The sequence below is a fragment of the Bos grunniens genome, chromosome 1, assembly GCF_055505025.1.
Source record: "Bos grunniens cultivar Pamir isolate PY7600 chromosome 1, Bosgru_T2T1.0, whole genome shotgun sequence".
NCBI lineage: Eukaryota > Metazoa > Chordata > Mammalia > Artiodactyla > Bovidae > Bos > Bos grunniens.
The window spans coordinates 98,978,679-99,004,013 of NC_141165.1; the positions used below are offsets into that span (position 1 = coordinate 98,978,679).

At 40.5% G+C, this 25,335-nt stretch overlaps 1 protein-coding gene across 3 annotated transcripts in view; it reads left to right on the forward strand.

Moving 5' to 3' along the window:
* USF3 (upstream transcription factor family member 3) overlaps nucleotides 1-24,765 on the forward strand; it is a 52,872-nt gene extending 28,107 nt beyond the window's left edge. For all 3 annotated transcript variants that reach the window (XM_086405768.1, XM_086405783.1, XM_086405776.1), the window contains 3 exons: nucleotides 2,136-2,218; nucleotides 9,390-9,486; nucleotides 12,172-24,765. In XM_086405768.1, coding sequence (XP_086261894.1) covers nucleotides 2,136-2,218; nucleotides 9,390-9,486; nucleotides 12,172-18,602 — 6,611 coding nt within the window. In that variant the 3' untranslated portion in view covers nucleotides 18,603-24,765. The remainder of the gene's footprint in view (nucleotides 1-2,135; nucleotides 2,219-9,389; nucleotides 9,487-12,171) is intronic.
* Nucleotides 24,766-25,335: the final 570 nt, after the last annotated feature.

Below are 25,335 nucleotides of genomic sequence, written 5' to 3' on the forward strand. Positions count from 1 at the left end.
ATTTTTAAAAGTTATACTCCAAGTATAGTCATTATAAAGTATTGGCTATATTCCCTATGTTGTACCATATAGCTTATTTATTTTATATGTAATGATTTGTGCTGTATTGTTTTTAGTTGACAAAGTACTCCCTAAGTCTCATGAAGACTTATAGTCTATTTAGCTAATTTAAGGATTAGTATACCGCTGGAGCTAGTGTTTTAAGTGATTTCACCCGCTGAGGAATTCCAGGTATACTCCTTATGGAAAGAGTGAAGAGTATGTGTCTGCAGAAATTTTAGAGGAGGCTAGCTGCCTGCAGGAGTTGGGAAGAAATGGCTGTAGATTTTAAAGGTACTTGAAATGTGACCAGTTTTAAATTAAGCTGTGGAATCCTCAATTATAAGAAGAAATATAGAAAAAAAAACCTTTGCTTTTATCTTAAATATCAGAATTACAGGCCATAGCCAGGTAAACATTTATAGAAGTAATTGTGCATACATTGACAATTTGATATATTGTTTAACATTTTATTTTCCATCAGGGACTGTAGTCAGATCTAAAAATATATATTTAATTGTTTCTTTTACTCTATAAATAATATCTCCCTTTCCCTAAGGAAAGGAACCTGGGGAAACTTTATCTATGGAAAGAAGTGTTGAGCACTGACGGGACACTGCTGTTCCCCAGAACAGGAGTTCCCTGCATGTGAATTCCCTTTTGTCACTGTCGATAGAGTCTTAATGTTATTTTTGTTGTTGTTTTGTCTACACACATTAGAAAATATGTGCTTAGATAACAACAAATATTATTGTTAGAGCATTCAGAAGAATGGTGAGCTCTATTTTATTGCTTTGTGTGAGTTTTTTGTCCTATCAGCACATCTAAATTTTTTTTTTGCCTTATGAGCTAAATCTTTTTATTGGAATTAAATGTCACATGGGACAATAAGTATGTACCGATAGTAATTTATTGAGAAAGTAAATCACTGTCATTGAGAGGGTGTTCTCACTGCTAGATTATGAGGCGAAAAATATATATTTGTGAAATAAGAACTACTTATGCTATATCTGAAAGGTCATCTTCTTAGAAGCACTGAAATCCTTCGTTAAAAGGAAGATTTTATAAAATTAACAAAATAGAAACCAATTTTTCTGTTTGCAGTATCTTACAGAAACTACTTAGATCATGTCTTGTATTTTCTTGCTCTTTCATACAGCTTTTCTGTAGCATGCACGCCTGGGACATTTCTCACAGGCTGTCAGTTGTCTAGCTCCTTAGATGGGGCACAGCACAGACACATAGAGAAAATAAGCCACTGCCTTTTCTCATCTATTTAAGTCACAACTAATAGCTATTTCTACTCCAAAAATGCCTTCTAGTCAGCCTAAAAGGTGTTTTAAAGTTCTTTAATCTGCCTGGAAATGTCTAATTTGCTGTTTGCTATAAAGCAGCAGCTTTCTAGTAACATAACTAGTAGTAGGTTCTTGAAATTTAGTTATCATTAAAATCTCTAATAATTACTTGAAATATAATAATGACCTAAGAGTAGTACCGGAGAAGGCAATGGCACCCCACTCCAGTACTCTTGCCTAGAAAATCCCATGGACGGAGGAGCCTGGTGGGCTGCAGTCCATAGGATCCCTAAGAGTCGGACACGGCTGAGCGACTTCACTTTCACTTTTCACTTTCATGCGTTGGAGAAGGAAATGGCGACCCACTCCAGTGTTCTTGCCTGGAGAATCCCAGGGACGGGGGAGCCTGGTGGGCTGCGTCTATGGGGTCGCACAGAGTCAGACACGACTGAAGCGACTTAGCAGCAGCAGCAAGAGTAATACAGTATTAGTAATTTGTTTTTGTAATTTGAATTTAATTATAACAGATCCCTTTATTTAAAATCCAAATAAAAGGTGATTAAAGGTGGAGAAAGCTCTTGGGGAGGTGGGGGAGAGGAAAAAAGAAAAAAAAGTATGGCTTGTATTGATTTTCATAACACTAAACTTAAGAATATGACATTCTTAGAAATCTTCTTATGGTTATTTGTATTCAGTAGACAGTTGGTTAAGACTTTCTTTGAGATTTCTTTACCTTTGGAGAATGAGGCACTTTGGCAGCAGTAGTGCAAGGTTTGATAAATGAATTTTTTCTCTATCTAGTGGAGAGGCATAGAAAGAAGAAAATCAATGCTGGGATAAACAGAATAGGAGAGCTGATCCCATGCTCTCCTGCACTGAAACAGGTAAGAAATCCTCTTATACTTTAACCAATTGCTTGTGATCAGATAATTCCCTAAGTTGTTTCTGTGTGCAGAATGACAATTTTTGTTCCCTGTCAAAAAATGTTTTTTTAGAGTTAATAATTGCCTCATTATTTTTCATTTGCTCAATTTTTTTATGTACATATCTCTAAATTCTTTCCACACCTCCCAGCAGTCTCTTACTATAATTTCTGCATGGTCAAATTGCCATGAAATTTCATTTTCCCTATTTTTCCTTTGAGACTTTACTTCTGGAACCCTCTACCCTTCTTTTTCAGTCTCAATTAGTTGGTCTCTTTGAAATCTTCTGCTTTTTGTTTTTGGCCAGGCGGCATGTGGGATCTTAGTTCCCTGACCAGGGACAGAACCCACGCCCTCTGTAGTGGAAGCACAGTCTTAGCCACTGGATCACAGAGGAAGTCCTCAACTCTTCTGTTTTTAATTTCAGCTCTCATATTTTTAATTTCCACGTCTTTTTCCCTTATTGTCTCTTTTCCTTTTATATTTTTATGATGATGCAGTATTATCTCATCTTTGAGAATAATATATAGGGTTTTGGTTTTTAAAAATGTTTCTCCTTTGTTTTGATGTTTTGTCTTTCTTTTTGGAGACATCCCTTAAATGTTTAATGACACCTCAGCTGTTTTTTTCATATTTGAGAAGGAGGCGTTAAAAACTGATTGAACAGGCTTATCTTTTGGTGGTCCTAATGGTTTAGTGATTGATGATCTAGTGTTGCTGTAGTTGTTGTTATTGAATGGAAACATGCCAACATTTGTAGATTTTCTTCTTTTGGAATTAGCTATTAATTTTTAGTTTCTGGAGAAAGATCCTGCACCACCCTACCTAGTAGTGGGGATGGTGGGAAGAGGACTAGCTCATTGCCATTGTTCTGGGAGCTGGGGCAGGGAACGGGTGCTGGAGAATCTCATGCTTTAGGAAGCATTGTTTTACTTCCCCACCCACCATGTTTTCGCTTAGGAGCCTCATCTTATCCACTTCTCTGCCATGAAAGTATCTCTGAGGCTGAAATCCTTGGGTTCAAATTTCACAGCAAAGAAACTTGTCTCCTGTGGTTGGGGAGGAGTGGAAGTCATCCAGTTGCACAGGGTGTGTGTGGGGACTGGTTCTTATTACAAAAGAAGAACCTTTCTACCAGTCCCCTCATTTTTAACCCTGTGCCTCACCCCACCTTCCATGGTCACTGGAGCTTCCCAGTCCCAAACCATCCCAGACGTTTGTTGGGGAGGGCCAGATCAATTTGTTCACTTCTCAACACTGTTTCCCTCAGCAAGTTCTTATAATTCAGTTTCTTCTCATTCTTCCCTGCAAGGTGGTACCCAGTCTTGCCTAAACGTGTTTTTCAGTCTTCTTAAAAATATACTTTTTGTTTCCTTAACACAAAAGCAAACGTAGGGGCTGGCACTGTGTCTCCTGATTGCTTTTCTTTCCCCATATCTCAGTGTATAGTAACTGCTCAGTAAGCTTTGTTATTTGCCTAGTGAAATATTCCTCCTCTTGGCTTCTATTCCTATAAGTTTCTCTGAAAGGAAACCATAATCATTTCTTTCTTGGTGTCCTGGAGTGTGCAATGGAGGTCAGTATTGGTTTCTAGAAGTTGAATAAATTTAGACTTTCTTCACTTTTGCCTCATGTCCCCAGCCCCTGTCTGCAGTAGAGAACAGCAGGTGGGCATTATCAATTGCTTTTGTCTAAATTTTTGCTTTAAGAAAGGACATTATCTTAGTTTTAGTTTGATGTAGTCCACTTTGTTTATTTTTGCTATTGGTTCCCTTGCTTTAGGAGACAGATACAAAGAAATATTGCTACAATTTATGTCAAAGAATGTTCTGCCTGTGTTTTCTTCCAGGAGTGTTATGGTTTCCAGTCTTACATTTAAGTCTTTAATCCATTTTCAGTTTATTTTGTGTATGGCGTGAGAAAATTTCCAATTTTATTCTTTTGTGTGTAGCTGTCCAGTTTTCCCATGTACTGAAGAGATTGTCTTTTTTCCTCAAAGTATTCTTGGCTCCTTTGTCATAGATTAATTGACCATGAATGGATAGGCTTATTTCTGGGCTCTCTATTCTGTTCTTTGCTCTGTGTGTGTGTTAGGACAGTACCATGTTGTTTTAATTACTGCAGCTTTGTAATATAATTTGAAATAAAAGGAGCATGATACCTCCAACTTTGTTCTTTTTCAAGATTGTTTCCATACAAATATTGAAATTATTTGTTCTAGTTCTGTGAAAAATGCCATTGGTATTTTGATTTTGCATTGAATCTGTAGATTGCCTTGGGTAGTATGCTCATTTTAACAATATTAATCCTTTCAAACCATGAGTGCAGAAATTACTGGCCAATATCACTGATGAATGTAGATGCAAAAATTCTCAACAAAATGTGTGCAAGTCGAATTCAAAAGTACATTAAAAAATCATAAATAATGATCAAGAAGGGTTTATCCCTGTGATGCAAGAATGGTTCACTCTCTGCAGAGCAATCAATGTTTTATACCATATTAATAAAATGAAAAATAAAAATCATATGATCATCTCAATAGATGCAGGAAAAAGCTTTTGACAAAATTCAGTATCCATTTATGATAAAAGCTCCCAACAAAGTGGGTATAGAGAAAACATACCTCAACATAATAAAGCCATATATGACAAGCCCATAGCTAACATACCCAGTGGTAAAAAGCTGGAAGCATTTCTTCAGGACAAGAATGCCCACTCTTGCCACTTTTACTCATCATAGTATTAGAAGTGCTAGTCACACCCCAGTATTCATTGCAATACTATTTACAATAGCCAGGACATAGAAGCAACCTAGATGCCCATCAACAGATGAATGGGTGTATATAGGTGGAATATTACTCAGCCATAAAAAAGGAATGAATTTAAGTCAGTTCTAGTGAGGTGGATGAACCTAGAGCCTGTTATACAGAGTGAAGTAAGTCAGAAAGAGAAAAACAAATATCATGTATTAATGCATATAAATGGGATCTAGGAAAATGATACTGATGAACATATTTGCAGGGCAGGAATAGGGATGCAGACATCGAGAACTTGGGGACACATGGGGGAAGAGGAGGGTGGGATGAATTCAGAGTAGCATTGAAGCATTTCCATTACCATATGTAAAATAGTGGGAAGTTGCTTTGTAAAATAGTGGGAAGTTGCTTTATAACATGGGAAGCTCAACCTGGTGCTCTGTGACAACCTAGAGGGGTGGGATGGGATGGAGGGGTGTGAGGGAGGTTCAAGAAGGAGAGGACATATGTATACTTATGGCTGACTCATGTTGTATGGCAGAAACCAACACAACATTGTAAAGTAATTATCTTCCAATAGAAAAAAGTGCTAGCCACAGAAATCAGATAAGAAAAACAAAGAGAATGAATCTAAATTGGAAAGAAAGAAGTAAACTATTACTCTTTGCAGATGACAGGTATTCTTCATAGAAAATCCTAATGATGCCACCAGGAAACTACTAGAACTCATGAATGAATTTAGTAAAGTTGTATGATACATTTACAGGATACAAAATTAACATACAGAAATCTGTTGTGTTTCTATACACTAAGATCAAGCTATCTGAAAAAGAAATTAAGAAAACAGTCCCATTTACAGTTGCATCAAAAGCTATACAATACCAAGGAATAAATCTAACTAAGGAGGTAAAAACCTGTACTTGGAAAACTATAAGACACAGGTGGAAAAAATTAAAGATGACACAAACAAATGGAAAGATATACCATGCTGAAGGATTCGAAGAATTAATATTGTTAAAATGACCATAATATCCAAAGTATGTTTTTAAAAATTAAAACATGCTTAAAAATCTTTTTATTGAAGTATAAAGTGAAAGTCGTTCAGTCGTGTCCAACTCTTTGCGACACCATGGACTATACAGTCCATGGAGTTCTCCAGGCCAGAATACTAGAGTGGGTTGCCTTCTCCAAGGGATCTTCCCAACCAGGGATTGAACCCAGGTCTCCCGCATTGCAGGCGAATTCTTTACCAGCTGAGCCACAAGGGAAGACCAAGTATACTGGAGTGGGTAAGCTACCCTTTCTCCAGCGGATCTTCCCAACCCAGGAATCAAACCAGGGTCTCCTGCATTGCAGGCGGATTCTTTATCACCTGAGCTATCAGGGAAGTATTATTGAAGTATAGTTGGTTTATAATATTGTGCCAATCTCTATTGTATGGCAAAATGATTCAGTTATATGCATATATATATATTTCTTTTTTAAAAATTCATTTCCACTATGGTTTATCCCAGGGATATCCCTGTGCTATACAGTGGGACCTTGTTTATGCGTTCTAAATATAATAGCTTGTATCTACAACCCCAGACTTCCAGTCCATCCCTTTCCCTCCCTATCTCCGCCTTGGCAACCATAAGTCTCACCTCAATGTCTGTGAGTCTCTTTCTGTTTTGTGGACAGGTTCATTTGTGCTGTGTTTTAGATTCCACATGTAAGTGATATCATATGGTATTTGTCTGTCTCTTTCTGACTTACTTCACTTAGTATGATAATCTCTAGTTGTACCCATGTAACATACTGTTTATAGTATCCTTCTATTTGAATTTTTAAGAAGATATGTGTGTGTACATATACATATATATAACATATACATGTATTGGCGTGTAATATTTCTGGAAAGATACATAAGTAACTTGGTTGACTCTGGAAAGGGCTTTAGAGGGCTAAAGTCAAAAGGAATGTGCTTTTCATTATATATCTCTTATTTACATTTTTTGTGGTATGTATATATTATGTTTTCCATTTTAAAAATTTGAATAAAGAGTACAGGGACTTTGATGTAAAATACAACCTTTCTGTAAAAGCTTAGGAATGGAATATACTAGGAGCATGGCACCAAAACTCAACCAAGTGCCATTGTTATCTCAACCTACTTTTTAGAGTAGTTTGTAGTTGTGGTTGACAGAGTAAAGGCTCACATTAAAATCTGAAGTTTTTGCACGGTCTTAAAGGCCCTCTCTGGCCGTCTCCTCCCACTGTTTCCCTGTATACTTGCCTTTTGTCTCATTCATCTCATTTGTCTCATTCTGTTCCTCCAACTCGCCAAACTCAACCCTGCCTGGGGGCCTTAGTCCTTGCCAGTCCTGCTGCTTGAGCCTTCTTTCTCCAGATGTCCACAGGGCATGCTTTCTTACACTCCTTTCAAATTTTTGCTTAGACATCACCTCACAGAGAGCCTTCCTCAGCCTCCCTTTATGAACTACATTGTAGCAGAATGTCTAAGTCAGTTTGGGTTGTTCTAAGAACATTACCATAGAGGGAGTGACTTAAACAACAGAAATGTATTTCTTACAATTAAGGAGGCTGGGAGTCCCAGATCAAGGTGGCAGCTGGTTTGGCTCCTGATGTGGGCTTTCTTCCTGGTTGTGTCCTCACATGGCAGAGACAGTGATCACCTCTCTCATGTTTATTCTTCTAAGGGCAGTGATCTAATCCATGAGAATAGACCCTCATGACCTAATTATCTTCCAAAGGCCCCGTCACTTCAGGGATTAGGGCCTCAACATGAATTATGGGGGGACACAAACATTCAGTCCACAGTACAGAGTAACCTCTGCCATCTCTGTGATTTCTTCCTTACCCTTCTTTACTATTACTTTTTTTTAATATCTTAGTCAATTGTACCTCAATAAAGTTTAAAAAAATAAGGAATAACAACATAGTTCTTCTAATGAGTCCAAGAAATAATGCATTTGAAGTACTTAACATAGGACCAGACATATAGTAGCTACAAGTACCTAACACTTACGAAGCACTTTTCTCTATACCCCATCGGGTTCTAAGAGTCTCTCTGTATAAAGCCTTTAACCTTACCACACCTTCAAAGTAGACACTTTGATTATCCCCATTTTACAAATGAACTGAGGTTTAGAAAGACTAAGTTACTTTCCCATGTTACAGAAATGCTAAGTGGAGGAGCTAAATATTCTAGTAAGAGAGGAACAATTGCTGCAGTTTACCCAAGGCAATACAGAATTCTGGAACAGAGAGGCCCATGAAAGAGTTCCTGGAGAAAGATGCTTCTAAACTCAAACTGCAGCCTGGAGGGAGGTGACTTGATTAAAAGAGTAAAAGACACTGCTTTATTTTTCTTCGTAACACTTGTTACCACCTGATTTTATTTGTAAATATAAATATTTGTATATAATAATTCCTCATAAACAAGTAATATTCCTCAAGGTCAAGAACTTTGTCCTTTTTATTACATCCCCAGCACCTAGAACAGAGCCTCAATAAATATTTAATAAATAAAAGGTGAATAGTAGAAGTTTTTGAATACAGTGCCAGTTTTAAATTGTGAACTGCCTTATGATCCAGCAATCCCACTGCTGAGCATACACACTGAGGAAACCAGAAGGGAAAGAGACACGTGTACCCCAATGTTCATCGCAGCACTGTTTATAATAGCCAGGACATGGAAGCAACCTAGATGTCCATCAGCAGATGAATGGATAAGAAAGCTGTGGTACATATACACAATGGAGTATTACTCAGCCATTAAAAAGAAAACATTTGAATCAGTTCTAATGAGGTGGATGAAACTGGAGCCTATTATACAGAGTGAAGTAAGCCAGAAGGAAAAACACCAATACAGTATAATAACGCATATATATGGAATTTAGAAAGGTGGTAACAATAACCCTGTGTACGAGACAGCAAAAGAGACACTGATGTATAGAACAGTCTTATGGACTCTATGGGAGAGGGAGAGGGTGGGAAGATTTAGGAGAATGGCATTGAAACATGTAAAATATCATGTATGAAACGAGATGCCAGTCCAGGTTCGATGCACGATACTGGATGCTTGGGGCTAGTGCACTGGGACGACCCAGAGGGATGGTATGGGGAGGGAGGAGGGAGGAGGGTTCAGGATGGGGAACACATGTATACCTGTGGCGGATTCATTTTGATATTTGGCAAAACTAATACAATTATGTAAAGTTTAAAAATAAAATAAAATTAAAAAAAAAATATTAAAAAAAAAAAAATTGTGAAAAGATACGTATCATACGTATCGGAAAAACCAAAGCTTTAACTTTCTTCTGGCAAGTTCTTAACCTCCAGCGAAACTTTTAAACGGTTGACTTTCTTTCACAGAGCAAGAATATGATCCTGGACCAAGCCTTTAAGTACATAACAGAATTGAAAAGGCAGAACGATGAACTCCTGCTTAACGGAGGAAACAATGAACAAGGTAAAGATTTGGGGATTCTTACTTTTCATTGTTTTTTCAGTGTTCAGGCCTTTGTGTCACAGTGCGACTTACGATACTGTATTAGGATACAGAAGGTTTTTTTGTCCTGAAACATTATTAAGACCATGTATTCAGTGGGTCTGTGAGAATAGTGTTGCAAATAAATTCAGCCTTTATTCAAGTTTATCTCTTCCCCTCTTCTTTGTAGGCATATCTCTTCCCCAGTTCTTACCTTGTAGGCACACACAATTTTTATTTTATAGTCTTTTTGTACTTTCTGTTTGCTTAATTCATGAATAGTTCTGTTTCTCCTTTATTCTAAATGGATCTCCCAGCTAGGGAAAATCCCATAAGAGGATGTAAGGGGAGTCCTGCTCAGTGTAACTTAAAAACAGGTATATGCCTGTATCAACCCTCAACTATGAATTAACTCGAAGGCCAAAGCATTCAATTCATAATTGTGTGTACTGCATGCATTGTGTGACTTAGACTTCCTGGTCATTTAATAATACTAATTTTTAGAGGTGACTTTTTTAATGCTGTCAGATGAGTTCTGTTTTCCCACTTGCACTGAAGAGAAGGTTTCTTATGACAGCTGAAAAGAAATATACCCCAGGCAAATATAAAGCTCTGAGGGGTAGGGCAGTTTGAGCCATCTTTGATTTATGTCTCTGAGAATAGCAGAGAGAGAATCTCCTATGACAACTCAGTAGGTCACCTTGAAAGGAGAGAAACAAAGGCGGAATTTATTGAGGTGGAGATGATGCAAAGCAGTGATTATTGTAAGAAATGAGGAGGATACTGGAAAGCACATCTAGAAGGTCAGCGCTCCGAATTCTTGTTTACTTTTAAGTTAGATGACAGCTTACCCCACCCCCCTCAGCCAGCTGTCGTTTATGGTCCAGGTCCTGTTTTATGCTGCTGTCAGGCAATTAGATACATAATCAATGTTTGGTAACCAGTCAATGTTTGGCACCCACAAAAGGGATGATAAGGCTAGAGTGTTTCTAATGAGGGCTCCTCTGGTTTCATAGCCCAGTGTCTGAGGCCATCAAGTTACCTTAAGGAAAAGAGAAACTCGAGTGGCGTGGGATTCAAGAGGAGCTGAATAGCCAGACCAGGAGTTGGGGGGGCACCTGAGGCCCCTTAAGTCCGATTGTGTTGTCGTTTCTGTCATCATCCTTTCTGTGTGTGTGCCTCCGCTCTCCCTTCTTTTCTTCTCCCAAAAGCTTCCTCCACATGCTCACTGTCCATGACAGTCTCGCACAGTGACCACAACAGTGGCCCTGGGGGTCAGGACCACCAGGGTGTGAGTCTTGGCTTCCTTTACTCAGCTCCAAGTCTCAGTCCCTCTACCTTAAAATGAGGATAATTGTAACATCTATCTGGTCAACTTTAAACAAAGTATTTGTTTATTCTGAACCTGTTTTTTTACATCTAAAAGAAGTGATGACAAAGGTAGTTCCCATCTCATGTTCATTATGAGAATTAAAAGAGATAACACAGGTAAAGCACTTAGAGTAAAGCCCAGAACATAGTAAGTGCTTGATAAATGTTATCTGTTGTTGTTACTATTTTTATTATTAGTAAATGAGACAGTGAATGCAAAGTACCAGGCATATAGTAAGTGTCCAGTAAGTGAGAACAATCATTTTTATTATTTAGTCCATGATAATTGTCCTTTAATTTCTGATGTCTGTAGCACATTGGCATCCTTCTTCTGTGTCTCCTGTTTAAATACCTGAGAAAGCAATTTGATAGTCTCAGCTCCTCCTTGTTGGAACAGAACTTTTTATTTCAGGCTACCATGTAGGGTATTGGCCTTGAGGATCAGCTGCCTTTGGCGGAGGGAGTGGTGAATACCTACCACTATGACAAGGCAGGTGGAGCTATGTAGGGTCACTGAGCATAAGTACCAACAGCCAAGCCTAACCCTTAGTAGGATCCATGAGTGAGGCTGTCTCTTTTAAAATGATTTAGGGCATCACAGACATCTTCGTGCCTCAGTAGAGAACATGGCCCTACCGAGGAGAGTGCAAGTTTCACCATTGATGCCTTCTTATCGCCCTCCCACCTTACTTCTTACATGTTCTACTTGGTCTCTGCTGTTTCAAAGCCATTTATAAAAGAGACTGTCTGGAGTTCCCTGGTTGCCTAGTGGTTAGGATTCTGAACTTCCCTGCCATGACATGGGTTCAGTCCCTAATCGGGGTACTGAGATTCCACAAGCTGGGTGGCAGGTGTGGTCGGTTGGGGGAGGGGGAAAAGACTGTTACCACCATAAGTAATGTTTGTTATTTTAACATTGAAATGCTACTATATTGATATTCAGTGTTATTTTCCTAGCATGTTTCCATGATAGCAGTATGTTTTCCCTTGCTTCACCTTTTCAGGTGCCCTATGTTGAATTCGGTAATTTTGAGATTTCTACATTATGAGTAATTTTTGACCTTTGAGTTGTTGATCTTTAAAGATATGTACCTTTAAAAGGATTGAGTAGAGGTTTGAGATACCATTCTAAAAAGAAGAAAGAACTTACATTGTAAAAGAGCTGAAGATTTCAGTTGAGGTATTTAGGCTGCTAAAATTAGAATTCAGTAGCTCAGTATACAGCTCTTTCTTAAATTAATGTAAATACTGACATTTAGAGGTAATTTAAAAAGTTTTTTCTTTTTGATATTATAGCTGAAGAAATTAAAAAGCTACGTAAACAACTGGAAGAAATTCAAAAAGAAAACGGCCGATATATTGAATTACTAAAAGCAAATGACATATGTTTATATGACGACCCCACAATCCACTGGAAAGGAAATCTTAAAAATTCAAAGGTCTCTGTTGTTATTCCCAGTGACCAGGTTCAAAAAAATATCATTGTTTATTCCAATGGGAGTCAGCCTGGTGGAAACAGCCAGGGAACAGCTGTTCAGGGGATAACCTTTAATGTTGGTCATAATTTACAAAAGCAAACTGCCAATGTGGTGCCAGTGCAGAGGACTTGCAATCTTGTGACTCCTGTGTCTATTTCTGGAGTTTACCCTTCTGAAAACAAGCCATGGCATCAGACCACGGTTTCTGCATTGGCTGCCAACCAGCCTGTTCCTCTTTGTCTTCCTGCTGCTCTTTCTGCTCAAAACATTCTTGAGCTCTCCACCTCCGAAAGTGAGTCTAGTGTGCTTGGTCCCACCAGCAGCTCACTGATCGCTGTTCCTGTTGGGCCCGAACCACCCCAGCATTGTTCATCGCACACGTGTCTAAATGATCAAAATTCTTCAGAAAATAAGAAGGGGCAAGAAAGCCCCCAAGTATTGAAGAAAACGGTCCCTTGTGCCACAAGCATCTCCTCCAGCTCCTCAGCAACTGCCACTCAAGGACAGCCTGGAAGCGAGTCCTGCCGGAGCACACAGGATCACAGAAGTGATCTTCAAACCACCCTGGTTGTTTCCGTCACCACCGCAGTCTGCTCCCAGCCTCCCAGACCTGCCGGTGATTCTTGTGTGGCAAGCAGTGGCAAGGGTGCAGACTCCGCAAGTGTTACCATGGTGGTGGCCCCGTCTGTCCCTGGAGGAGGGATGATCACCATGCCTGTAAGCACCCTTTCTGCAAACCCTATGGACAGTGGTTGGACTCTTTCTTGTTCTTTGCCTTCTTCAGCTGTCAGTACTTCAGATTTGAAAAACATGAATAGCCTTACCCGAATTTCCTCAGCTGGAAACACACAGACAACGTGGACTACTTTGCAACTGGCGGGAAACACTATTCAGCCCTTAAGCCAGACACCGTCTTCTGCTGTGACCCCGGTATTAAATGAGTCTGGCACTAGCCCCACCACAGCCAACCACAGTAGATGTGTGGCTCCAGGCATCAGCTTGAATAATTCCTTTCCAGCAGAGGGGCAACCAGTTGAGCAAGTAGTTGTAACCTTGCCTTCCTGTCCACCTTTACCTATGCAGCCACTGATCACCCAGCCACAAGTTAAGTCTCAGCCTCCAAAAAGTATCCTCCCATTGAATTCTGCCATGCAGGTGATTCAGATGGCTCAGCCAGTGGGGTCAGCTGTTAATGCAGCTCCTGCTAATCAGAACGTTATCATTCTTCAACCACCCAGCACCACCCCGTGCCCAACAGTGATGAGGGCAGAGGTTCCCAACCAAACGGTAGGTCAACAGATAGTCATCATCCAGGCAGCTAACCAGAATACTTTGCCACTTCTCTCTGCTCCACCTCCCGGTTCTGTTCGACTCCCTGTCAATGGAGCCAGTGCTATCATAGGGTCTAACAATTCAGTGCAAAATGTTTCCACCCCACAGACTTTTGGAGGAAAGCACCTTGTCCACATATTACCACGACCTACATCTTTATCAGCGTCGAATTCCACACAAACTTTTTCTGTTACTGTATCCAGCCAACAGCAGCCTCAAACCATTTCTTTAAATGGACAGCTCTTTGCTTTGCAGCCTGTGATGTCTTCATCAGGAACTACAAATCAAACCCCTATGCAAATTATTCAGCCCACCACCAGCGAAGATCCAAATACCAATGTTGCCCTGAATACCTTTGGCGCTTTGGCCAGCCTCAATCAAAGCATATCACAGATGGCTGGGCAAAGCTGTGTACAGTTGTCTGTTAGCCAGCCAGTCCATCCTCAAACTGCTGCAAATAGTCAAATCACCCCAGCTAACTGTGTTTCATTAACAACTGTAGCACCTCCCATGACAACAGATAATTCAGCCACACTACCCAGTACTTACAACCTAGTGACTACTCCCTCAGTGAACACTGTGGCTTGTGTGCCTAACACGAAGGCAAAAAGGTTGAATAAGAAGCCGGGTGTCAAGAAACACTTAGCCACTAACAAGTCAGCCTGCTCCCTGAATGCAGTCAGAGATGTGGGCAAGTCAGATGGCCCCAGCACTGAAGGTTCCGCAGAGCCATCATGTAATGATGGACTTCTGGAAAGCCTCCCTGGTGTGTTACCATCTGCCATTGTGTCCCAGACAAATAGTGTAAGTGTTTCTGGTTCACATTCTTTGAATGTTCTGAATTCTGAATCAGTGATGCCTGAGTCTGTACCCAAATCTAAGTCAGCCGAAGAGTCTAGCCCACCCTCCCAAGAATCTGTAACAAGTGAACAATTTACAATGGCCCCAGCAAAATCCAAAGATTTTCTCCCCATTTCACAACGAGAGACATCTCAGGATACGCCACCGAGTAGTTTGGCATTGCCAGATGCTGCCAAATCCTGCACGTCAGCCAACGTGTTGATTTCCTCTGCGAATGATGCCCCCGTTTTGGTCTCTCAGGTTTCTCACTTGTCATCTACCACGAGCACTACAAGTACTGACTGTGTTTCTGAAGTGGGAGTCATTGCTGACCCTTGCAGGGTTCAGCAAGCGTCATCAGATACAGTACCAACCACAGGTCTCTTAAAGGGGCAGGGTTTAACTGCACTGCTCTCTGGTCTTGCTAAAGAAAAAGACCCTCAGAAATCATCTCTTTCAGTCCAGGTGGACCATCCTGACTTTTCTTCAGAAAATTCTAAAATAGTTGATTCAAATGTTGAGTTGCATCCCAAACAGGAGCTATTACTGATGAGCAGTGATGATAGAGACCCAGGACAGCCTCATTCGTGCATCCCTGACCAGGAGGTTATGAATGGTTCTTTGCTCACCAGTAGGCAGGCTGACTCTCCCATGTCGACCAGCTCTGGCAGTAGTCGTAGTTTCTCAGTTGCATCTATGCTTCCTGAAACAGCCAGAGAGGACGTCACCAGCAATGCAGCGACTAATACGTGTGACAGCTGCACCTTTGTGGAGCAAACTGATATAGTTGCTCTTGCAGCACGAGCTATTTTTGACCAGGAGAACCTTGAGAAGGGAAGAGCTGGTACTCAGGTACCAGCTGATATACGGGAAGTTCCTTCAAAGCCTTCTGAAGCATCCTCTTTAGAGGGAGACCAGCCTTTCAAAACACAGATATCTAAAGAGAATGGTCCAGGACAGGCAGAAGCAACACCAAATGAATTTAATTCTCAGGATTCAATTGAAGCCACTGTGGATAGGCCCCTTGAAAAACCAAGTTGTTCTATAGGAATGAAAACATCAAATGCCTCTTTACAGGTTTCGACTTCCCAGCCACCAAGCATCACCAGTTTAAGTGTGAATAATCTTATTCACCAGAGTACCCTCAGCCATCCTCTGGTCAGCTGCACTGGTTTATCCCAAACTTCAGAGCAAACAGCTGTTCCTACAACAGTGAATCTGACAGTTTCATCTGGCTCCTATGGCAGTCAGCCTCCTGGACCATCCCTGATGACTGAATACTCCCAAGAACACCTAAATACTATGGCTGGTACTGTACCAAACACACCAATTCAAGAGCCGCTCTTAAAGCCAAGTCACGAAAGCCGTAAAGACTCTACTAAACGTGCTGTCCAGGATGACCTTTTACTGTCTTCAGCTAAACGTCAGAAGCATTGTCAGCCAGCCGCCCTCCGGCTTGAAGGTCTGTCCCTGATGAGCCGAACTCCAGACAGCATTTCCGATCAAACTCAAATGATGGTTGGTCAGATTCCTCCCAACTCTTCAAACTCAGTTGTGCCTATTAGCAACCCAGCACACGGGGACGGCCTTACTCGATTATTTCCGCCTAGTAACAACTTTGTGGTCCCCGCATTGAGGCAGACCGAGGTTCAGTGTGGTTCGCAGGCTTCCATTGCTGAACAGCAGCCAGCCCAGGCCGGCCAACATCTGCAGGCCCTGCAGCAACATGTTCCAGCTCAAGGGGTACCTCACCTGCATAGTAACCACGTCTACTTAAAGCAGCAGCAGCAAGCAGGGCAGTTGAGAGAGAGGCATCACTTGTATCAGCTGCAGCGTCACGTACCTCACGCAGAGAGTTCTGTCCACTCTCAGCCCCACAGCGTCCACCAACAGAGAACCCTGCAACAGGAAGTTCAGATGCAAAAAAAGAGGAATCTTGTTCAGGGCACTCAGGCCTCTCAGCTGTCTTTACAACCCAAGCATCATGGAACTGACCAATCCCGACCTAAGAGCGGTCAGCCGCACCCGCACCATCAGCAGATGCAGCAACAGATGCAGCAACATTTTGGAAGCTCCCAGGCAGAGAAGAGTTGTGAAAACCCTTCCACCAGCCGGAACCACCAGAACCACCTCAGTCAAGATATTCTGCACCAGCAGGAGGTGGGAAGCCGGCAGCAAGCTCCGGGGGTTTCTTCTGAACACGTATCTGGGCATAATCCAATGCAGAGGCTGTTGACATCAAGAGGCATAGAGCAGCAAATGGCATCCCAATCGAGTATTGTGACGAGACCTTCAGACATGACCTGTGCTCCACACAGGCCGGAGAGAAACAGAGTTTCAAGTTACTCTGCTGAGGCACTCATTGGAAAAACATCTTCTAATTCAGAGCAGAGAATGGGTATATCGATTCAGGGTTCCAGAGTTTCAGATCAGCTTGAAATGAGAAGCTACCTTGATGTTCCCAGAAATAAGAGTTTAGCCATTCATAATATGCAGGGTCGTGTGGACCATACTGCCTCAGATATCCGCCTTTCTGACTGTCAGACATTTAAACCAAGTGGAGCCAGTCAGCAGCCCCAGAATAATTTTGAAGTACAGTCTTCAAGAAATAATGAAATAGGTAACCCTGTATCATCCTTGAGGAGTATGCAGCCCCAAGCTTTTCGTATTAGTCAAAACCCTGGTCCACCACCAGTCGACCGCCAAAAGCGATTACCTTATCCACCAGTTCAGAGCATCCCAACAGGAAATGCTATCCCAACAAGGGACAATGAAAATACATGTCACCAAAGTTTCATGCAGAGTTTACTTGCCCCTCACCTGGGCGATCAGGTCATTGGAAGTCAGAGATCCCTCTCAGAACATCAGAGGAATACACAGTGTGGTCCCTCCTCTGCAATTGAATATAACTGTCCCCCGAGCCATGAAAGTGTCCATATTAGAAGGGACAGTGAGAGTCAGAGTAGGGAGAGCTGTGACATGTCCCTGGGCACAATTAACACCCGGAACAGCACCTTGAATATTCCGTTTTCAAGTTCTTCGTCTTCAGGAGATATTCAGGGTCGAAACACGAGTCCCAATGTTTCTGTACAGAAATCCAATCCCATGAGGATTACTGACAGTCATGGGACCAAGGGCCACATGAACCCTCCAGTCACAACCAACATGCATGGGGTTGCAAGGCCAGCTTTGCCGCATCCGTCTGCGTCTCACGGAAATGCTGACCAAGGGCCTCCTGTACGTCAAACCAGTTCTTCAGTTCCCCAGCGATCAAGGCATCCGTTGCAAGACAGCGGCGGTTCCAAAATTCGTCCACCTGAAAGGACTCGCTCCGGAAACCCAAGACATAGCAATGTCTTTGATCCAAGTCTTCCTCACCTTCCTCTGTCTACTGGCGGCAGTATGATTCTTGGACGCCAACAACCTGCTGCAGAAAAGAGAGGAAGTATTGTTCGTTTCATGCCAGATAGCCCACAAGTACCTAATGATAATTCAGTGCCTGACCAGCACACGCTATCACAAAATTTTGGTTTTCCTTTTATCCCCGAGGGTGGCATGAACCCGCCAATAAACGCTAATGCTTCTTTCATTCCACAGGTTACTCAGCCTAGTGCCACTCGAACCCCAGCCCTCATCCCTGTGGATCCCCAAAATACTCTCCCCTCCTTCTATCCCCCATACTCTCCTGCTCATCCCACACTGTCCAATGATATTTCAATCCCCTATTTTCCTAATCAAATGTTCTCAAATCCCAGCACAGAGAAGGTAAACAGTGGAAGTTTGAATAACCGATTTGGATCAATTCTGTCTCCTCCCCGACCTGTTGGCTTTGCTCAACCGAGTTTTCCTCTTCTCCCCGACATGCCTCCAATGCACATGACCAACTCTCACTTATCCAATTTTAATATGACATCTTTGTTTCCAGAAATAGCTACAGCTCTTCCTGATGGCTCAGCGATGTCCCCTTTGCTTACGATAGCAAACTCCTCTGCCTCAGACTCTTCCAAACAGTCCTCCAACAGACCTGCCCACAACATAAGCCATATCTTAGGTCATGATTGCAGTTCAGCTGTTTAAATACCGATTGACTAAACATAAGTGTAACGAGTGAGATTACACATGTATTTGTATGTGTGTTCACACATACATGCACAGGAAGAGAGAGAGTGTGTGAGTGTATCTCCTTGTGTGTGTTTAATCAGTTGCCAGTTATCTTCTGAATGTAGGGAAGCCATGTCAGAGATGAGGCACATACTAGGTTGTCAAAAAAAATTTATCTTTCATTTTTAACTGCACGGTGTGCACTTTAAATTGCCCAAGCAGACTGACATTTTCAGGCTTGATTTATAATCTGACATTCTCTAGATACTAATCGCTGGAAGGTGGGAGAAGTCATCCTGGTGTCATCACCTAGATTTTAAATTTGATTGTTGACAATTTGTAAAATAGATGATTGAGATAGTGGAGTTGCTCTCCAACAATACAGACATTTCAGTAGAACACAGTGGCTTGTAACCAAATGCTGGCCAAGTGTATTCTGGAACAGTCTCTTACCCATGGCAGGTGTTGAATTAATGTAGAATGAATGTCCGTGATTCAAGTCAAGCAGTTAGCAAATAGGTGAGTTATTGAATCAACCTTTATTCCCAAGGTTTGGTTTAGGTAGAAGCTTCTTCCTTAATTATAACAATTCATAAATTATCTGAATTCCATGTCTTGTTTTCCAAATTAGGGAACCGTCAGTTCAGTTTAGTTGCTCAGTTACATACGACTCTTTGCGACCCCATGAACTGCAGCACGCCAGGCCTCCCTGTCCATCACCAACTCCCGGAGTTTACTCAAGCTCACGTCCATTGAGTCAGTGATGCCATCCAACCATCTCATCCTCTTTTGTCCCCTTCTCCTCCTGCCCTCAATCTTTCCCAGCATCAGGGTCTTTTCAAATGAATCAGCTCTTTGCATCTGGTGGCCAAAGTATTGGAGTTTCAGCTTCAACATCAGTCCTTCCAATGAATATTCAGGACTGATTTCCTTCAGGATGGACTGGTTGGATCTCCTTGCAGTCCAAGGGACTCTCAAGAGTCTTCTCCAACACCACAGTTCAAAAGCGTCAATTCTTCTGCGCTCAGCTTTCTTTATAGTCCAGCTCTCACATCCATACATGACCACTGGAAGAACCATAGCCTTGACTAGATGGACCTTTGTTGAGAAAGTAATGTCTCTGCTTTTCAATATGCTGTCTAGATGGGTCATAACTTTCCTTCCAAGATGTAAGCTTCTTTTAATGCATGGCTGCAGTCACCATCTCCAGTGATTTTATCCTTTAATGTGCCAAGGTCCTGTAAAGCAAAGGTCTTCCTTAAACAAGTAGCCTTAAAAGTGGAAAGCTAAACAGCAGAGTACGTAGATGTTTTCCATTTTGTCCTTGCATTTTGCATCAGGCCATAAGGATGATAGCCAGTTGTATTGTGAGGTTTTGCATGTGTTCAGTTAAGGATTGTTTCATTCATTGAGTTTTGTTGTAGAATTCTCTCTTTGTTCTATTTGATCTTGAAATAGGTTCTTTGGTATTTGTTTAATCATTAGGGACTGATCACTTAATAGTGTGTTTGGAATCAACAGTTATTTGAGCCTTACTTTTCAAATATTTCTGAACAGAGTCTTAAGCTCTGTCAGTATTTTCACTTACTGATATTTATATTCAAGATATGGCATTGTATATTGCATTATTACCCTTCATTGTAGACTTACAATGAGAGGATGAATTTGTTCATTGCTTTTCCTGATGGTAGATGTGAAATGGTGCTTCAAAAAATTGTCTTTTTATAAGTTCACGTGTGTGAGTGTGTGTGTACTTCGACATAGATTTTAAGGTATAAACTAGCTCTTTCAAAATAGGCCTGCGATCTGAAAATAGGAAATTGACACCTGAGACCTGCTGAAGAGTAGAACTTGATATAGAGTTGTTTTTAAAGCCCCACTGAAGTTAAGAATGAATTTTGAATTTTAAAGATATATATTCAAAATTCATGTATTGCATTTTGAAAACTTTATTAAAAGTTAAGAAAACAGTTGATGTGTACTCATATTTCAAGCCCATTGCTTGTTGTTATATTCTGCCAAAAATGGAATGGAGTGGGAGATATAAACTGTTCTGTCTGCTCTGTTAACAAAGTTAACCCACGGACCAGTGTTTTGGTTTTATTCTCATTTGGGAAAAAAAAAAAAAAGCCTCCTAATGCTTGGTTGGAGAAGGAAATGGCAACCCACTCCAGTATTCTTGCCTGGGAAATCCCATGGACAGAGGGGCCTAGCGGGCTACAGTCCATGGGATCACAAGAGTCAGACAGGCCTGAGCGACTGAACACACCCAGAAGGCTTGGTTAGAGCAGCTAACTCTAGTGAATACCTCTACTACAGCAAAAGGGTCTCAGCAAAAGGGTCATCTGTGCCTCTTTAGCTGTTCTTACCAAACTCCCCTGCTGCTGGCGGAGGCCGCCTCCTCGGCGCAAAAAATATACTGAAAGAAAATGTCTGTATTTTCTTCCTTCAGAATGGTCATGGGGAGAAATAGGAGAGCTTCATGAAAAAGTTACTTAAGAAAACAGGTAAACAGTTAAAACGTTTAATTGAGGAAAAATATGACATTTATAACTTATTTTAACTGAATTTTAAGCTTTAACATTCAAGTTTTTCCTTGTACTTGAAAGGTCTAATCTGCCAGTTTCAAGAACTGTTCTTAGAGTGTTCGGCTATTCATCCTCTCTCTCTCTTTCCTACCTTCTCTTCCTCTCTCTTCCCTCTGTGCACGCGCGTGCACTCACACATACGCGCACACGCAGTGGCTGTTGAGTTCTGCAAAACTGGGGACTGTTAGGTAAAATCAGAACTAAGGTAACAGGCCAAGGAGAAGCTGAATTTGAACATTCAGTGGAAAGGCCTCAAGCCTGGTACTTGGAAGTATTTCTCTGTTGTCTCAATTGTATTTTTCTGCTCAGCTCTCTTCAGAGATAATATTTACATTCCTCAGAACTTTCATTCCAAGCGTACAACACTTTGATTCCAAATGAGTCTCTATCCCTAAGTAAGGCTTATTTGACCCTCTGAGGAAAAATGTGACCATCTGCAAATAATTTGGCCCCTGCTTCCATATAGCTTTAATTGTCTTACAGACAGATGCATACGTATGTGTTTATATACAAACTCAATTCTGAAAATGTTCAGAGCACAGTAATCTTACTTGATTTATAAGCATGATTATATGAGGTTTAAGCAGTATTAAGTATTTGATAATTAGAGCTACATGAATTGGGCAAGGAAATTTATCATTTAATATATAACAATATGGATTTTTTTTTTTGGCAAACATGGCAGAGAACATAGTTTTGGTTATAGTAAATTTAATGTTATTCGTGGCTTGCTAATATATGTCTACAGAATGTAAAATCATTTCTACAGATAAATTTGTAATCTAGAAATACACAAACATGTATGAAGCATAAGTGAATCATTGATTAAATAATTTCTCTCATAGTGTTATTGATCACCTGGAATCAATTTCAGGAAGATGTTGATTCCTCTAAACATTTAATACAGCAACTTCTGATAGGGTAAAAAATTTCATATTTCTTATCATGCAAAAATTTCTAATGTGTCAATCATGGATAAAAGATGTCATTTCTCTTTTTGGTACATAAAAGTTGTTTTGGGATATTTTATACTATTCCAGAAAGTTTGTTTTTGTTTTTATGTTAAGACCTTTGGGGTGTTCCAGCAATGGTACCCTTTTTCTAAGTAGAGAGTGTGCATTCCAGAGGGATCATGCAGTAAAGAGTGCGCATTCCAGAGTGATCATGCTTTATAAAACTTAATGTGTCAGAACTGTAGAAAGAGAAGAATGAGGAGGGAATCTTCAGGGTGAACTGCAATGAGGATTTGACTCATTTTAAAATTAGCCTTCTTAATATACAAATTATTTAAATATTTTAAAGATAATTCATTTGCCCTGCTCTTGCCTTCTAACATTAGCCATTTCATGGAGAGGCTGATATTTACACTCCAAAAAAGTGTGGAAATACATTTTAATGGGAGTGATGTTTTTAGAACTTGAGAAAAGATTATGACTCTTCTTAGCTGTATCCTTCCTTTGATGCAAAGTACCTAGGCTCTTATTTTCTTCTGTCTGCTCCATGTCAAGTGGCAGGGAACCCACTCATTCCTTAGCAGAATGATTACTCCTCTGCCTTGAAACATTTATTGGGCCCAGCGTCATTGGATCAGTGCATAATAGCGACTCATACTCCCAAATCAATGATTCCCAAAGACCTAGCTTTGGAAATCACTGTATTCTATTAAGGGGCAAAGAGAATTCCTCAAAACAAAAGTAATTCAAGATTAACTGAAAATATTTAACGTGCCATATAGTTTTGTTCCTTGTTTTGGAGAGCTTGTTTTTTTCCCCCATGGAGGAGTAAAGAAAGGGCAAAGGTGGTACCAAAATCAGATGGCTTTGGGTTGATATCCTTAGGAACCTGGCAGTCATTGTTCTAATTCTGCTCTCTCCAAATCTGCATTTGTTGATCACCTATGGCTGTGTACTTCCAGAGGGCAGTAATAGTAAGTGATGGTTTTTGATACACTTATGCAAATTAAAGGCCAGAAATTAGTTCTTCTCTGATAACTTTTTGGCTGAATGAAACCATTTCTCCTTCCCCTGTGAGTTCAACAGGAAAGGGTCCTTTATTACTTAATCATATTCTCCCTGTATTCTACACTTCTGTGTGAGCCTAAGAGTGTTTCTACTAGAGTCTGTGGGGGTCATCAAGTTCAGATTGAGGTGTTCTGGGAAGAAGTGTTGAGGACCTTCTTAGACACAGAACTTCCAGTTGTGCCCACATGCCTCTCCCCGGAAACTGCACTTTACCTGCAACTGTGCCTCTGGTCCTAGGACCAGCCATTGGAACATACCGCTCACCCACTCCTCTGTTCCGGCAAAGGACCAGCCTGGTACACGCTGTGTAATCAAACACCTAGATGACAAATACAGCTGACGTTTCTCACTGTTGCCTTATCATTCTCTGAGCCATCTTTAATGCTGATCTTAGAAAAATTTACTAGTTAGATGCAAGACTCCTTTTAAACTCAGAGCTGGTATGTGGTGGCCATTCAATATTCTTATTTCTAGATTTGCACAAACCTTGTCAACTGTAGTCTTTTTCTGGTGCACGCATGTGTTCAGATGCTTCATAAACATGAGCCTACCCGGGTTGAACATATTGGGGATAATGTTGAAAGTGGTGTTATTTTGGATGACTACATAATCTGTCACTAGGAATTTCATGAGGCATAGGAGATAAGTCTTCATTTGTAATTTGACATTTAAAAAAATAATTCTTTTTTTCCCCCTCAGTTGTTACGTACAGGTATACACCATACTATGTCATAGGAACTTAAAGTTTACTCCATGTCAATCCCCTCTTCACTTTTCTAGATCTCTATTCCCCCACCCCCTAAGTCTTAAAACCATTTTTTATCTGTGAGGTCACTGAGGCACTGGACTTGACTATATTGGTAACTTTTAGGGGGAATTGAACTGTTGATCTTCCAAAAGAAAGGGACCAGACAGTGTTGCTTAAAATGCTGCAGTTGTGTTACTGTGAAGAAAAGATCTGCTTCCACTTTCAACAGGAGATATATATATATATATACACACACACACACACACACACACATATACACATATATATTCATTTCAGTAAAAGTGGGTGGAGAAATCTGAGCACATAGTTACCTTCACACATTATTTATAGATACACTGGGTGAGAAGCTTACTGTAGGGCAGTCACCAGAAAAAACCTAACTGTAGTGCTTTCAGTATATGTAATATTTGTATCTATTCCCATGCCAGCACTGTCTGCTGTGCACTGTGTCCTATTACTGTAAATCACCTGGTTTATAATTCTAATGGGAACTAATTTGTTTTGTAATGAATTCAGAGCAGATATGTATAATATGGCCAGGATTGTCCTACAGTTGTAAATAAGAATAGGTCCTGTTTATTTTGACATCTTTTTACAAATGCATTGTATTAGGGTGTGAATATTCTGAACCATGCTCTTGTTTAAAGTTTTGAAATTTTTATTGGTAAATGTAACATTTTAATGGTTGTAATAATTATTTGTATAGATATGAATATAGTATTTTATTTAAGAAAATAAACTTTGCATTTTTGCATTGTGAATTCTGTCTTTTCTGATCATTGCATGTACCACTTCAAACTCGGTATTAAAATGATTTGCCTTGCATGCTGAAGTTTTGTATTTGAGTAATCTTGAAATTTTGCCAAAATTTCTGAAAATGATATCATGGCACACTGCCCATGAGGATTGTATTTCTGATCAAAGAATCAACCTCAAATCATAATTATGATCAGTGCTGTACTTTTGCAGTAAACTGTACACCTCTATACTCGTGAAAAATAGGATTAGAATTTCAGGTCTGGAGAGAACTGAGAGATGATTCAGTTTAAATTCTCCTCCTTGTATATTTATAGTGTCGGAAACAAGCACAAAATCACTTTGGGACAAGAATTAGGCCTTTCATTACAACTACCCATATCAACTTGTCACATCTCATAAGCATGAAGTTTGAGGGGAAAAAACATCACTGAGGAACTTGCACAGTATAAAACTGTGTACAGTTTAAATGCCTATAAATCAAACAATTTGTTCTTCGGGGATAGCCTACAGATGTGGTAAAAGTTATAAATTCAAGAAATGATAAACCTAAAGTTCAGGTGATGAATCCTTCC